At 38.2% G+C, this 18,023-nt stretch overlaps 1 protein-coding gene across 1 annotated transcript in view; it reads right to left on the reverse strand.

Annotated features, from left to right (window-relative positions):
* LOC137500454 (uncharacterized) overlaps positions 1–17,574 on the reverse strand; it is an 88,775-nt gene extending 71,201 nt beyond the window's left edge. Inside the window, exon 1 of the mRNA XM_068227348.1 lies at positions 17,523–17,574. Coding sequence (XP_068083449.1) covers positions 17,523–17,570 — 48 coding nt within the window. The 5' untranslated portion in view covers positions 17,571–17,574. The remainder of the gene's footprint in view (positions 1–17,522) is intronic.
* Between the last annotated feature and the right edge of the window lie 449 nt (positions 17,575–18,023).

Consider the following 18,023-nt stretch of genomic DNA (forward strand, 5'->3'; position numbering starts at 1 on the left):
AATGAAGCTGGTCAAATAATTACTAAACACCTATGAAAAACTACTCATTCCTCCAAAACCATTTCATATACCAGTTTTTCCCAATTTTTGTGGTAAAGAAAACACATAATTTTCAAGGGAAATTCACGCTTTGTTTATTCAAAATATTGGCCATCGGCTTCTACACACTTCACCCATCTTTCAGGTAAGTTATGAATACCATGCCAAAAAAACTGCTGGTCTTTTGTGGCAAACCATTCGTCGAACCATTTTCCAACTCCCTTAAAATTGCTGAAGTGCTGCTCTGCGGGTGCGTGCCCCAATGATGCAAAGAGATGATAATCAGATGGCGCCAGGTCAGGGCAGTACAGTGGTTGCAGTAAAATGTCCCATCCAAGCGATTTCAAGGTGTCTTTCACTGGTTTTTGCTGTGTGAGACGGTGCATTGTTGTATAACAAAATCACTTTGTCATGTCTTTTGGCCCATTCCGGTCGTCTTTCAATCAATGTGTGATTTAAGTTAATCATTTGTGTGTGATAACATTGTGCATTAATGGTTTCGCTGAGCTTCAAGAGTTCATAATATACACTTCGCACTTTTGTGGTCTACCAGAGCGCGCACTGTCTTTCAAATTGAAAGACCAGGAACACTTCCAGACATCTTTTAAACTACAAGGAGCCACGTTTAATAGAACACCTTCAGACATGTTTTAAGCTAAAAAGAGTAGTGTTTAGCACATTGATGACAGGCTCCAGACAAAAGCTGCAACACCCTGCTGACCAGACACGTTTAAATTGTCAAAACGATGTCTCACATGTTCTAATCGATGGAGCGTGTTCACCATATGTTTCTACCAGCAAACAATGACTTTCCACAGCCTTTTTCTTTTAATTAAATAAGAAAAGCAATGCATGCCACAAATGTTCTTTTTCAGGCACAAACGTCAACATGATCACTGAACAATACAAGACAGACACTAGTGTTTGGCGGACTCAGTTTGAGTGTGTTGGTAGGTTAATGTCGGACGCACAAACTGACACATACGTCAGTGAAAGTGGAAAAGACTTATGCATACACCTAGAATAAAGGTAAATTCTGTATGATAGTTTTTTTATGTCCTAGATGTCAGTAATTAATTAAGTAAGTAAGTAGGTAGGTAGGTAGGTAGGTAGATAGATAGATAGATAGATAGATAGATAGATAGATAGATAGATAGATAGATAGATAGATAGATAGATAGATAGATAGATAGATAGATAGATAGATAGATAAATAAATAAATAAATAAATAAATAAATAAATAAACAAACAAACAAACAAATAAATAGATAAATAAATAATGGTGCGTGGCCTCCAAAGAGGGCTGGAGCAGATCTTTTAAAGTGGCATCATACAGGTGACCTGCGCATCTGTGAGGATCTAATATGAAATGTAATGCCAAAGACTTCACAAACACCCAGCCCTCGGAACTAACCAATGAAAGTTAAAATCGCCGACCCGGCCGGGAATCGGACCCGGGTCCCCTTGAACCAAAGGCCAGCATCTTAATCATTTAGCCTTGAAGCCGGACAAATGTTAAATAATATAGGGATTCAAAACATGCCTCCCTTAACAGTTATATAGGTGGTAACACATGGAGAAAAGAAACATTCATTTCTCCAAATCCATTAGAGATACAAATCTGAAACTTCACATGATGGCTCTTGTATATATGAAGGTTCTAGGAATTCAACCCTTGATTAAAAAGGGTTAACAGGCTGAAAATCAAAATTACTGCCTGTATTCAAACAAATGAAAGTGAAAAAAAACAGAAGGAATGAATGAATTATTTGTGGAAGTGATTAAGACAGCAGGACTTGTCGATTACATTGGCTGTATAGACTGCTTAGATGTATTTGCTCTGGTCAGACTACTGCAGAAAAGGTGACAAGAAGGTATACCCTCATATCACAAGTAGAAAAAAATATTTGAAAGAATACTAGAAAGGAGAAAGAGAAGAAAGGTGGAAGGACAATTAAAAGAAGTGTAATATGGCCTTTGACATGGGAGATCAACACCAGATGCTAACTTCGAAATGAGACATCTTTTAAAGGACAAATGGGGATATATGAGAAATGGATGATATATAACAGAAGGCAGCTCAGACCACTGGGGAGAGAAGAATGAAAGCAGATGATCTACTAATATGGGAAAATAGTGAGAGTGAAATGCAGGAACAGCTAAATGTATGGGAGAAAGTCTTATGGAATGAAGTTTTCAGCCCAACAAAGTGAAGTGCTGGTAACGTCACGAGACATGAACTGAACATATAATGGCATGACATTATGAGAGGAGCAGTTGAAAAGAGCTGAAAACTTTAAATACCTAAGAAGTGTAATTGAAGAAAATGAAGGAAACAGGTTGGAAATCAATGAAAGAGGAAGGTGTGCAAATGGATTCTTTAATTATGTGGGAGGATTGATATAGAACAGGAATGTACCACAGAGATGTAAAGGAATTATCTACAAGACTTAATTTATGTCAATTTTGATGTATGGATGAGAAATGCAGGTGATGAAGGAGTGGGATGAAAGTAGAATACAAATGAAGTTTCAAAGGTGTCGAGTAGGTTTAACAAGAATGGACAGAGTAAGAAATGAGAGAGTTCGGAAAATGGTAAATGAGGTACCCCTACAGGAAAAGATAGAAAAATCAAGGCTGCAGTGATATGGACATTTTAAGAGAATGAGGGAAGAGAGGATACCAAGAAAGATGTTAGAAATGGAGTTGAAGAGAAGGAGCCCTAGAGGAAGACCATGGGACTGATGGTTGAAATGTGTAAAGAAGAGCATCAAGGCAAGAGGAAGGAACTGGACGACAGTGACAAAAGAGAAGTGGTGGATGGACAGAAAATGATGGACAGGCGTATGTTCCAAGCAGACCCAACCTGTGGTTGGATTTTGCAAGTTGCTTTACGTCACACCGACACAGATAGGTCTTATGGCGACGATGGGACAGGAAAGGGCTAGGAGTGGGAAGGAGGTGGCCATGGCCTTAATTCAAGTACAGCTCCAGCATTTGCCTGGTGCAGAAATGGGAAACCACGGAAAACCATCTTCAGGGCTGCCGACAGTGGGATTCGAACACACTATCTCCTGAATACTGGATATTGGCCGCACTTAAGCGACTGCAGCTAGCGAGCTCAGTGGTTGGATGTTGATGATGATATGATAGCATCCTCAGAGCAAAGGTATGGACAGTCATAAAATGAAGGGGATTTAAAAAACAAATGACAAATCAATGCAGCCATGTTCCAACATGGAAGTGTGCTGTCACTATTAATGTTCATAATGATGTATGTCTACCCCTTAGTCCGTCTTCCTGATACGGTGTCAGGGGAGGTATGGCAATATTTTATGGCTGAATGCCCTTCTTGATGCCACCCTCAGCTGATGAGCTAAGGAAGACGAAATGAATGATGGTGAATGAAATGAAATGGCGCATGGCTTTTAGTGCCGGGAGTGTCCGAGGACAAGTTCGGCTTGCCAGGTGCAGATCTTTTGATTTGACTCCCGTAGGCAACCTGCGCGTCATGATGAGGATGAAATGATGATGAAGACGACACATACACCCAGCCCTCGTGCCTGCGAAATTAACCAATGATGGTTAAAATTCCCGACCCTACTGGGAATCGAACCAGGGACCCCTGTGACCAAAGGCCAGCACGCTAACCATTTAGCCATGGAGCCGGACAATGATGGTGAATGAAACTGGGTAAGGAAATGGGAGGAATCGGCTGTGTTCTATGATCAGGAACTGTCCCAGCATTTACGTGGAAATGAAAATGGAAAACCACAGAAAACCATTCCCAGGACAGCCGATGGTGGAGTTTGAATCCACTCACCTCTGAAATGCAGAACTTGGCTCCATAGCCGTAGTGAGTTAACATGCACGGCGACTCCGCTTGGTAATGGTTAAAACTGTGAAGAAGATGAAAGAAAATTATGGGGACAGGGAGCTGAAGATAATGATATTTGCAGATGATAATGTGGTTGGAGTGGCCAACAAATGAAGAGTAATTGTAAAGTTAAGTGGATGTGTTGAGAGAGTATAGTGGTAGTTATGGAATGAAAATACAGCACCTATATAGAAAAGCGAGACAATGGTGTTGATGAGAGGAGAAAGAGAAGAGAAAGTGTAGGCTTACTTGTAAAAGTTGGTGGACAAAACCTTGAAACAGTGGAAAGCTTTGACTACTTGAGAAGCAAACCAATGCAGAACTGGACAAGGAAATTTGTAAAATGATACAACAAGGGAAATGAATTTTACCAGACTATGAGCAACTTTATCAGAAAGAAGGAAGTACCAAGGAGGGCATTTTTGCCCCATACTGACATGAAGCAGAGACCTGAACACTGATGAAAAGATAAGGGATTCTAAATTAAATTTTCAAGAAATATTATAGGAAGGAGAAGAAAAGTCAGGATAAGAAAGGAGGATATGAGGAAGAAAACTGGAGTGACAGAATGTAGAGAAATAAACTGAATGGTGTGGACATTTACTAGGATGAAAGAGGGAATGATATTTAAGCAGATGACGGAGACTAAGAATAAAAGAAGGAGCATGAGAGGCAAATGCAGACTACAGCAGTTGGACTCAATCAGGAACAGCATATATAAGTTACAACATTAATAAAAACCACCTTTCCAATACATAACAATCGGTCACTGATAGACCTTCTTAAACAACCAAGGGACTAATCACTTCACAGCCAACACAAAGGGGTATACCTGGTTGATTCTGCCTATCCACTTTATAAGATTATAAGATTTGATGCTCAAGATAACAGATCATTCATCTATGATAATAACGACTGAAGACAACGTGAGGAAGTCCCTTGAGTTTTTTGGCCGATTCAGGTTCAATTTTATTTCTTCTTCACAACATTCGTTTTTCAACCAACACATCATGTGATTTCCACACATCTCACCACGTTTTAATCTATGAAATGAAATGAGATCACAGATCATAATTCCATGTCAGCTCACTCCTACTGGAAAAAACTCTTTTAACCACAAGCATTTTAATGCCATCGTGTGAAGATTGTCGTGATCTCAAATATTACATGAACAATCATTTATAGCAACTTACTGTAACATTTCCATGTCACTCATTTCACCTGCATTTCAGCAATTTTATTGGTTACTACTTGTTTTTAATAGACATAATATTTAAATTGTTAAAATTAATTTTTATCAATGTAATATCAGACCTCATATAATGTTTTGTATTATATGAACCATGTACAGGGCCCTGACCTATCTTGGATTAAGTTATTCCTAGCTGATGATGCTTACAAAGTACTGTATACAGTTAATGAAACACGTCCTAGTTCCAACATCTGATTAATGGTTTTATCCTAAATATAAGGATTGTTATGTATTGGAAAGGCAGTTTTTATTAATGTTGTAACATCTATATTCTGAAATCCAGTATGGTTCTATAATGATATTCATAAATTGCAGGAACAGCATACAGTATACCCAAATAATCCCTGCAGTACTCCTGGCAAACAGTAATCTAGAAGCTGGTATGTACGTTTCTGCCTACCGTGTTGGCAAATCTGTCCCTGGCAAAATTGAGAAGTGTGCTGCATACCTATAACATCATTTGTGTGACATCAGTTTAAGTAGTACGTCATGTTTAGGATGGCTTGTATGAGTTCTCGCTCATGGCTAAAGAAAAGCTCCACATTACTGACTGAGGAGAGAAGATCTGTATTAGTAGTATCAAGTGAAATGTGTCAGTTGAAAGCCAAAGCAAAAGTGACAGAGTCTAAAGATATTGGTTCTAAGGCCAGCCGTGGATATCTCACTTGTGCTTTCATAGGAAAACTAGATTTTGAGACATCTACCAGCCAATTATGAAGAAAATGTGAGATCTATTATCATTTTGTACCAGAGAAATTTTTATTTACCCTCACAAATTGCTCACGCAGAACAGACCTATTTATTGTACTGCAGTAATTACGGTTTTCAATATTAATATTTGACGAACCCATAAAATTACAATAAACTCTTTTCAAAATTTCCTTCCCTAAAATATACCTGCCAAGTTTTAGAAATCAAAAATAGGAAGATGTTTTAATTCTTAGATTTTATCACATACATCACCATGGTCGAGGTGAAAACAGAACAGGATAAAAGGCATACATATCTACAGTTACAATGCAAACTGACCATTAAATTTAAAATCTTAAACTAATATATATAAAAATGATTACAAGAAAATGTACTTAATCTTTCTCATTTATGACATACAAACAAATAATAATATTTACATCAGACTGACACATGCAACAAAATGCATAACAGTTTCCTTCTTTTAGACAGTATAATGAACAGAAATTTAATTTTATAGGTATCTCTGAACATTTGGAGATAATGTTTATGTTTTTGTCCATAATGTGAAGAGAAAATACCAGAAACTGTCACCGACACAACTCCCTGAAATACATTCAACTCATTCAAACTATAAAGAATAAACACAAATGCACTGAAATATGCAAAACTACCACATACAAAACACATCAATATGTCTTATATATTACTACCATACGACTTTGACAGAGGGAAAAGCACAGAACCACAAGAAAAAAACACATGGCCTACAACTCCAACGAAACTAGGCACAGAAACAATGTAACAGCACGCGAACCACACAACAACAAAGTCATTCTTTTGTTGCGATTAACTGAGTTTCCAGCGCGTGCTAGCCTCTCTTACTTGTAGGACGAGTTTCATCCCGAATCGCCAGCAGTAAAGCATACACGCTGCTGTGGTGAACAAGAAACATGATAGACGAAAGTGACGGACGATACACTCACGAAATAAAGCATTAAATATACACACTTGTAATGAGGTTGCGTAAATGGACCCTATTTCCAACTGAAAGTCTTCTTATTTCATCAGAAATTTGTGCAGCACCAGCAAAGTCCCCACAGTTTGCTTTTTCTTTCTCTAAAGCGGTGACCTTTGCTTTGTATTCATCGCAGGTAGAACAATTGTCCGTTCGTGGGTATCCAGAACTGATATTGAATTCATTGTTGAATACTGAACGGTAAATTTCATATGAAAGCTGGATCATAGGGTACTTAGTTTTAAACATACCATACATTCTCTTAACATTGAGATCTTCAGCTAAGTATGCTTTTTTGGTGTCTCGTATACCATAGTGACTGTTTCTTGAGGGAAATGATTTTATGTGTTCACGAACAGCATCTAAACTTTCTTCCAGAATCTTCCACGGCCGATTGGAATGCTTTCCTCTCATGTTCTTTGAACTTACACTGGTGATTTTAAGACCTCTTACCAGTCGCTCGACCCTCTTTTTACCAATGCCATGAATTGCAAGGAAACCTTTATGGCATACATCGTAATCATTCGTTACACCAACACATCCCCTCACTCTGTACTTGTACGTGGCTTGTTTGGCAGTATTTGCGTGACACTCCAAGTTTCTAGACCGTTGACGAGCGACTGGTAAAACAGAAATAAGACCGCATAGGTATGAATCTTGGATGCCCCTGCTTAGCATGAGATTAAAATTCCTTAAAATGTTTTTCCTGTTTTCCTCACCAACCACATCAAAACATTTCATCTTACAATTGCAGTTCTGCCCCATTACATGACTTCTTAGCTTAAGTTTGGTCCTGACCTCTGACATTCTTCCATGACATCTCCTTTTCTTAGTTACCTGGTGCTGATCATCCTTACTAATTGAAGAATCTGATAGTTCACTTAAGTCACACATATTGAAGCATTAATGAACACTTTCCTGCTGAATCAATCACAGAGCACTCCTAGAACAATATCTTACACATTAACTAACCTCCGAATGGTACAATGGAGGGAAATAATAAATATAACAGGGGTGGTAACTTAAACGTTCAAAACTATTGTTTAAGAGCCCGTTTATTCCCTGACTTACTGGACATGACCCCTTCTTTCCCAGTGCACTGTTTCTTGTTTTTACTGTATTTGTGGACCTAGCTCCTTCTTTCCAAATCCACCTGAGGTATTGTTTACGACCGGGAATAAACATTTTATTCACATTAAAAAATAAAAAAAATAAAAAATGGACTTAGCTCTTTCTTTCCCTGCACCCTTCATATCACTTTTAACAGTATAGAAATTTTAATGCTTTGTCTGGACTTTTAATTTTTAAATGTGAACGCATATAATTTGACTGTGCAAGCCCTCATTCATCCTCTGCACAAAAAAGGGGACAAAACCGACCCTAATAACTACAGGGGAATCTCTCTCCTAGACATAACATACAAAATATTTTCAATAATCATCCTTAATAGGATAAGTTTACAACTTGAGAAAGAACTAGGAGAATATCAAGGAGGTTTCAGACCCTGGAGGAGCTGTCCTGATCAGATCATGAGTCTTAAGTTGATAATGGACTATAACAGGAGAAGAAACAGAGATATGGTGATAACATTTGTAGATTTCAAGAAAGCTTATGATTGCATCCATGGAGAATCTCTGTTTAAAATTTTAAGACACCTTGGACTACACCCCAAATTAATAAACATGATAAAATTGACTCTCACCAATACCAAGTCAAAAGTGAAGTTTAGGGGTGGAACATCAGAGACATTTGAAATTAAAACTGGACTACGGCAGGGAGATGGGCTCTCACCACTATTATTTAACTGTGCTCTAGAAATGGTAATGAGGGAATGGTTTAGAAAATGTCCCCCCAAAATAAAGATTGGCCGAAAAATCAAAACAAATTGCCTGGGTTTTGCTGACGATTTAGCATTACTAGCAGTGGACATAAAAGAAGCAAAAACCCAGATATCAGAACTTCAAAACATTGCAAATAAAATTGGCCTCAAAATATCATTTGAAAAAACAGAAATTATGCCCCAAAAACCAACACAGCTAAAAGAAGTCACCATAAATGGTAATAAAATCAAAATAGTAACTCAGTTTAAATATCTTGGAGAAGTAATAACACATAACTTAAATGAAAAAATCTCAATCCAAGTAAGAACAAATAGATTAGCTAAAGCACAAAAATTAACATGGGATATCTACAAAAAGAAATGTCTATCAATAAATACAAAAATAAAACACTACAACACAGTTATAAAACTGGAAGCTACATATGCAGCCGAAACACTCTTTTACCTGAATAAACAATCAAAGACTGACAGACTTCAGAAAATTGAAAGGAGGATTGGAAGAACCTGTATCAACAAAAAATATCAGAAAGATGGACAGTGGCGGTTAATACCTAACAAAGTCGTGTACAAAGAGCTAGAACCCATTACAGATACTATGCGTAAGAGGAGACTGGGATTCTTTGGACATATCATGAGGATGTAGGACTCGAGACTTCTGAAACAACTAGTACAACACAATCTCGTCTCAAAAATACCACAACAGGATGTAAATGGATCAGAGAAGTAAGAGAGGATCTGAAGAAAATAGGTCTTACAACAGAAGACACCAAAAATAAGATAAAATTGAATACAAAACTCAAGAATACAAACCTCCGCTTTACCCTTACACAAAACAAACCAACAACACGCACACTTTCAACTGAGGAAAGGGCACGAAGATCGGAGCGTCTGAAGAAGTACTGGGAGGACCGCAAAGCCCGAACAATCCCTTCAAAGAGACCTGAACGACGGACTGACTAAAGTGATCCTATGTGGTCATAAAAGAAGAAGAAGAAGAAGAAGAAGAAGAAGAAGAAGAAGAATAGCCACAGGACCCTTGTGACCACTAGGATGAGACTTTACTTCAAAAATTCCATATGCTTAGTCTGTGTTTAAATCGAAAACCTTGGTAAGAAGTCCGTGATTATGGATGTTAACTCAGAACAGATGTCTTACCTTCCACTGGGACATCAGAACCAGATAATGTGATTGTGCCTGCATCGACAGTGTGGCCTGTAACAATAAAAGATATAAGCATACCGGTACATAAGTATACTTACTCCAATTATTCCTGGGTGGAGGGGGGTTTGGGGTCAACTCCAGTTCTCTGCAGTGAGGTTTGATTTTAATTTGTAATAATAATTATGGTGAATTATATTGAAGCTGTTTTGGTCATCTAATTGTGTCGACTGTCTGGTTAACAAAATAATACATCTCAAAAAAGCTAGCTCCATGTTATATGATTTTGAAAGTTTACGTGTGTCTATAAAATCAGAGATTCTTGGTAGCTTCTTATTCTTTTATCCATCTGATTCACTGTAGAAAAATGGCATGACATATTTTTCCTGTTCAAAACTACTATATTTCAAAACAACTGTGGACAGTTCTGTAGTAATTTTTTCAGTTTAGTTTGGATTTGATTCGCGATAAGACTTATTGCAGTACTCAACCAGAAAGAGCTTAAAAAATAGAAGAGAATGAATATAAATAACTCAAAATTGACAATTTTTGAGTTGTATAGGCAATAATTTTTTTATTGGCGCACTTTTAAGCCAGACGATCAATGTATGTTAAGAGCCAGTAACAAAATGTTCTTGTTTGAACCCAGTACCTCACTAATGGACAGCAGCATCTGATGAGTCTTTTCTTTAGAGGAAATAATGTTGCATTCATTCTTCCTCCTCTATAATTTTCCCTTACTGCCTTCACAATAAATTATTATGAACAGTAAAGGTGACAACATACTCCCTTGTTTTAGCCCATTATCAGTTCCAAACTATTCTGTTCCAACCAATGTTGTCTTCACACAGCTGGAACAGTTATCATATATTGCTTCTATCATTGTTATTAGTTCCTTTAGATCTGGGAATGCTGTCGTATGCCTTTTTTAAGTCTATCAAAGTTTTTACTATATCCTTCCCATATTCCCAGCTCTTTTCCATGATCTGTCTCAGAATGAAAATGGGCTACTATCGACCTTCCATCCACATTGTTTCTCTTATAACTAACTTTCCAACTTTTCTCTACCCTTTCCATTAGTTTGGCAACACGGGAGAGGGTGGCGGTTCCTTAGTAGTTACTGCACATCTTCTTATCCCCTTTCTTGAATACTGGCATTATAAACATCCCCCCACTTTCCAACCACTGGCACTTTTCTCTCTCCCTCTCCGTACATACTTGAGTATTCTATAAGTTCACTGGAGACCTGCTGGTCCTGCAGCCTTGATCATTTCTATGACCACTTCATCTATTACCAGGCAAGTTGGCCGTGCGGATAGGGGTTCGCAGCTGTGAGCTTGCATCCAGGAGATAGTGAGTTCGAACCCCACTGTTGGCAGTCCTGAAGATGGTTTTCCATGGTTTCCCATTTTCACACCAGGCAAATGCTGCTGTACCTTAATTAAGACCACGGGTGCTTCTTTCCCACTTCTAGCTCTTTTCTATCCTATTGTCACCATAAGACCTGTCTGTGATGGTGCGACGTAAAGCAATTGTAAAAAAAAAGAAACTTCATCTATTCCCACAGCTTTTCCCATCTTCATCTTTTAAACTTCCTATTCCACTTCTGTCACTGTAAGGTCAGATTCTTTCTCTGTTACTTCCTCTATTCCTGCTGCCTGGATACCTACTCACTTTAACTGTTCACTGAAACATTCTTTCCATCTGTTCATTATCTCTTCCAGTTTTGTCAGTATCACTCCTCCTTCATTCTTCACAAGCCCTGTGTTCACCATTTCATTCCTACAGTTATTTTATAATCCCAAATAATGTTTTACCATAATTTAAATCTTTCTTTACTTTCTGGGTGAATGTCCATTAACATTTCTCCTTCTTGATTATTGTTGCCATATCCATATGTCCCCAGAATCTCTTCTCTTCCCAGCCTCCCTCTGTCTCTTCTTCTCTCTCTTGAAATGGCTAACAGAGAAAAATGATTCCACTTCATCCACATTCACTCAAGACCATCTTCTTGGTACCAGATGAGTGTCAGTTCCTCATTGTCCAACTGGTTCACAAATAAATTCAGGAAACAGTTCTGTATAAACATGACTTGTCACAGTAGAGTCAAAAAGAAAATAGGCCAAATTATGTGCCATTATGATAACGCACAAAACACCCCTACCTTTTGTGAATAAAGGAGTTCCTCGACCAGTGCATGCGAGTTGTTTTCACTACACCTTAAATGTGTGTTTTGGGAGTTCACATAGCCAGATAGGTGGAATCATGCCTCATCACTGAACAAATGTATTGCATTCCTGGCCTCTCAACAATAAATTGGTGAAACCAATGGCAATATGCAAAGCGCTTATCTTTGTCAGGGATACAGACGGGCTTTCTGCACAGCACACTGACATGTGATTTGTGTCATTCAACTTCCCCACAATAAATGTTGAGCAGACTTTGAGGGAGATAACAACAATAGGTTTCTTACATCATCCACAAACAGTTATTGGCATCCCCTGCCATGCAGACCACAACACTGCTCCACTAGTCTCCAGCTTCCTCACTAAACGTTGTATGAAGTGTATATACGGTCTTTGTTGGCCACCAAACAATTCCAGAAATGTTCACAGTCATGACTTAATGGAAACAATAATCCAATACTTTTTCACAAGAAACAAATGCTCTTCAACAGAATAGCGATACGTTGTCACGAGTACTAGCAAGCGAGCATGACACGTCACTTACTCCGCTTCCACTGAACTAGATCATGAACACCAAACACGACAGCTTGCTTGTCTGTTGACACACTTTCTGAGTGATTATGAAGTACAGTGTTGCCATGTCAACTTATGTACTAGATTGTCTTCTGTCCAAATTTGAATGCATTCGGTGAAATATTTACGTAATGACATGACACATTTTGGGGTCCCTTTTGAGTGGGGCATGAAGTACTTTTTATTTTAAACATGTGGCACTTGAAAACATACGGTATTTATGAAATTCCACAACCAACACTCGATTGAACATCCTGACAGTAATAGCACGAGAGGGTGATTGCCAAGGGAGACACAGACGACATCACTGACATATTATTATTAGTTATTTAAAGATCTGCCCTGTCATTACAATTTAAAGCCTAGTGTATTTGCTAATACATCAAATACATAAATATATATATAAAAGTACACGTTTCGAGAATCCATTCATATCCTCTTCTTCAGCTTACGGATTAATATCACATGCATGTAATAGACCTTATTTTAAAATTATGTCTTAACATAAAACTGGTTAAAAAAAATAGTTTAAAAAATGAATATCATTCATGTTATGTTCAAACTGGTGCTGTAAAAATCGTGTGAGAGTTCATTTATGGTACTAATATTATGGTGATTTGCAATTATCAATATTGTTGTGGTGTGGCATCTGTGTGACCTTCATAAACCAAACGCCCTTCATGGGTCTCATACTGTTGTTCTTGATAAAGCTGAAGCAGTATGTGTCTTCTTATACCATAAACAATTGTCACAGCGCATCTAACGTAAAACTTTTCGCGTTAGAGAATTAACCTGGCAGAACAATATGAGATCCATGAAGCACGCCTGGTTTACGAAGGTCACACAAATGCTACACCATAACAATATTTGATCATTGCAAATCAGCTTAATATTAATACCATAAATGAACTCTCATGTGGGCCGATGACCTTCGATGTTAGGCCCCTTTATGTTTAAAATTTTAGTATGTTTTATTTTATTGTTTTTTAACCAGTTTTATGTTAAGGCATAATTTTTAAATAAGGTCTATTACATGCATGTGATTTTAATAGGTAAGATGAAGAAGAGAATACTAATGGATTCTGGAAACATATATTAATATATTTATATATTTGATAGATTAGCAAATTCACTAGGCTTTGAATTGTATTGATAGGGTGGATCTTTAAATAGCTAATAACAGTCATTTGGTAGCCATTACAGTCATAATTATTGATCACTGACATATTCAACTCCACAGCCTGGAATTGCATTCTCTAAAATCTGAAATTAAGGCTATTTAACGTTATCAGTTATAATTCTCACAAGTAAAACTTAAGAAACTATACCAGAAGGAAGGTTACATTTTTAAAATATTCATCTCTTAATGTTGTTTAATGAGAACTTTATGAATACTCAACTACACCAACACTGACCTTTGCAGAAGATGACTTTCTTTTGAAAATCCTCTTGTTTGAAATAGGATGAACATGTTGTGCAGGTGGTAGGATTCCAACCATCATCTTTTCGGCCACCGGCTATCCACAGCTTACGAATTTTCTCGTATTTCTTGAATGTATACAACTAAATATTTCTTTGCTGGCCAATATTTGTGCTGTTTGGTGTACAGTACAAATATTCCAAGTTTCAGATTTTTCTACATGTTCACCCATATTACAGAAAACAATCTGTACCATCCAGCCTTGCCATCTGGAGTAAATGGATTTATTCAACCTGTGCCTCCCACAACAACCAAGTGAGGAAGGCCTTTACTGCTAGGGATTAACCTACCTACGTATCCTTCAATACAAAATCCATTTATAATTTCTGAATGGAATGTGAAATTCAAGCACAAACTGGCTCACTGTATTACTCAGCAATCTCACTGTTAACTTGCAAACTGAACATTCCTGAGGCTAAGAGCTCGCTCCCCGTAGGTGTAACTTATCCTGTGAAGTTCAGGAATTCAAGGTCTTTTACCGTTATCACAAAACTGTGGCGACGGCTCTTACCGAGAAATCACGTTTCTTTTACAAGAGATGACAAATAACAATTTCAGGGCTTGGAAAAATGTGACTGTACTATGCGGTAATAACAAAAATTCATGACGTGATAAGCGATGTCTATATTAATATACAAAGAGGTAAAGTTTGTATGAAATGGCTAATCTCAGGAACTACTGGACCGATTCTAAAAATTATTTTACTAATGTAATTATTCATTATCCCTGAGGGACATGGGCTGTATTTTATTTTCAAAACAATTCGAGGGGCGGCACAGGGTAAGATGTAAAAATACTAGGCTAAAATAGGCGAAATATCGAATTTGTCGTACAAGGACGAGACAAAGCTCAATGTAAGCCCCTTGACGCAAAGAACAAAACTCGGTAAGCCCTATGGGCCTGGAAACCATGTTTTATGGCCCTAAAACCAATCATTATGGAGATATTGGCACCACACTACCCCTGCTCTAGGAATCGGATAAAGAAATGAACACCGAGCTCGATAGCTGCAGTCGCTTAAGTGCGGCCAGTATCCAGTATTCGGGAGATAGTAGGTTCGAACCCCACTGTCGGCAGCCCTGAAAATGGTTTTCCGTGGTTTCCCATTTTCACACCAGGCAAATGCTGGGGCTGTACCTTAATTAAGGCCATGGCCGCTTCCTTCCCACTCCTAGCCCTTCCCTGTCCCATCGTCGCCATAAGACCTATCTGTGTCGGTGCGACGTAAAGCAACTAGCAAAAAAAAAAAAAAAAAAGAAATGAACTGCCGTAACCATGGCAACGTCAGCTCCAGTACTCTTACAGCAGCGAGATTATCTACAACATATCACAAAAACCTAACATGTTAGAGATATGAAAATTGGTATTTGGAATTGCCTTTAAAAATAAAAGAACACAAATTTTTGTTTTCAGAAAATCCACTTAAGGGGAAGGAGGAGTGAAAAGAAGTGAGAAAGGAGTTGAGTTCTTTATATGAAGATACATATACAGAATCCCAGAAACTGAAGATGTTACAGACATTAAAATTGGTACTTGGAATCTCTTTTAAAAATAAATGAACACACTTTTTTGGAAAATCCACCTAAGGGAGTGAAATAATAAAAACGTGGGTGAAATTTTAAAATGAGTATCTTCTTCTTCCACCACTTTTCCCACACCTGTGGGGTTGTAATTGCGAACTGTGTCACACATGTGGATAAAAATTGTTTTATGGCTGGATGCATTTCCTGACACCAACCCCATGTGTAGGGATGTAATTACTATTGCGTGTTCCTGTTGTGGTCGCTAATGTGGTGTGTTTGAGTGAATATGAAGAGGAGAGTGTTGGGAGAAACACAAACAACCTGTCCCCAAGTCAGATAAATTAATCACTCGCGAGTAAAATCCCTGACCCAGCCCAGAATCGAACCTGGAACCCTGTGAACCAAAGGCCTCAACACTGACCACTCAGCCAGGGAGTGGGTCAGTTTTTAAAATGAATATATCTACAGCATATCTCATAAACTTAACATGTTACAGATGTAAAAATTGGTATTTGTAATCCCCTTTAAAAATAAAAATACTCACTTTCTTTTTGTTTTTGGAAAATTAAGTAAGGACACTATATTTAAAGAGTCAGAATTTTTTTCAGGAAGAAAAAAAATCAAGCAGTAAGGGGTTAAGGTGTAGATCGAAAATAAGTGAAGAAGGAGTTGAATTCTCTTGATGAGGATGCTTACATCTCAAGATGTTACAGATGTGAAAATCTATATTCGGAATCTTCTTTAGAAATAAAGAAACACTTTTTTTTTTTTTTTTCCACGACTGAAAAGAGGACTGTTTCTCACATGTAGAGTTCCATGACGCATGTTCCAGATTTAGCTTTGCCAGTAGCCTGGTCATCTTAGCCCCAAAAGGCAATGCCACAAACGTGGTTTACAAAGAGGTTCTGGGGTAAATGAAATACAATTTTTCGGTGAGTTTTTATACTTTAGGGATTTTTATCAACTTACCAAATCCTCGTGAGCGAAGCCGTGGGTAACAGCTAGTATTTTTATATAAATGAAATGTCGTATGGCTTTTAGTGCCGGGATATCCTAGGACAGGTTCGGCTCACCAGATGCAGGCCTTTCTATTTGACGCCCTTGGGTGACCTGCACGTCGTTATGAGGATGAAATGATGATGAATACAACACATACACCCAGCCCCCATGCTGTAGGAATTAACCATATAAAAATCCCCAACCCGGCCAGAAATCGAACCCGGGACCCTCTGAACCGAAGGCCAGTATGCTGACCGTTCAGCCAATGCTGGACTATTTTTATATAGATTTAATATGATGAAAATTGGGACTTCGAATTTACACTGTGCTAAGCGGGAAAATGTGTTAATGAGGAACGCATTAACGAGGTTTCACTGTAATTAAATGAAATGAAATGGCGTATGGCTTTTAGTGCCGGGAGTGTCCAAGGACATGTTCAGCTCGCCAGGTGTAGGTCTTTTGATTTGATGCCCTTAGGCAACCTGCATATCATGATGAGGATGAAATGATGATGAAGACGACACATACACCCAGCCCCCGTGCCAGCGAAATTAACCAATCAAGGTTAAAATTTCCAACCCTGTCGGGAATGGAACCCAGGACCCCTGTGGCCAAAGGCCAGCACGCTAACCATTTAGCCATGGAGCCGGACACTGTAATTAAATGGAAAGTGTAGACTTGGGTTTTGCTGAATCTTATCTTCATGTGATTATTGTCATAACATGATGTAAAACAAAATGGTTATCGTGAGCATCATGGCATCCCAGTGCTTGACTGGAGACACAAAGAAGCTATGTCCATTTTACTTTCAACACATTCATATGGCTGGAGAGAGCAATATCATAGCTCTTACAGTGAACAACGTACATGAAGTAAGGTGACTCACCTGTACCGGTTCCCTAGCAGCTGGTGTTCTGCTGCGGGATGAGAACATGTAGCTCCTGCGGTTCTTGGACAGGAGACCGATACGACACTAAAGAAGAAATAAAACAATACATTGATAGCATGTGGAATAATAAATGTATTTATCTAAACTTAACCTAGGATGGAATGTTTATACTTAATCTCCTACCACCATTTTCTCACTCAGAACAAGCTAAATTAGCTTGACCCTTAATACAGGGTCTTTTATTTGGCTTGCTCCATGTGTCAGGGAAACATGCACGGAAGGCGATAGCAAGGCCGGGTGACTCATTTGCCGAGAGATATATTGCTTCATGACCGGCCAAGATGATCTAATGCAGTACGGTAGCAATCTTCACAGCAATAGTTTTACATCTGATATTGGTAGCGTGTTCCATGTGTTCACTTTAAAATAGCGTAGTTTATGTAGGAATACAAAAGTATCGTATGTTTAACAAGTGATTTATACAGTAGAACAGCGTGT

Source organism: Anabrus simplex, chromosome 1 (assembly GCF_040414725.1).
Source record: "Anabrus simplex isolate iqAnaSimp1 chromosome 1, ASM4041472v1, whole genome shotgun sequence".
NCBI lineage: Eukaryota > Metazoa > Arthropoda > Insecta > Orthoptera > Tettigoniidae > Anabrus > Anabrus simplex.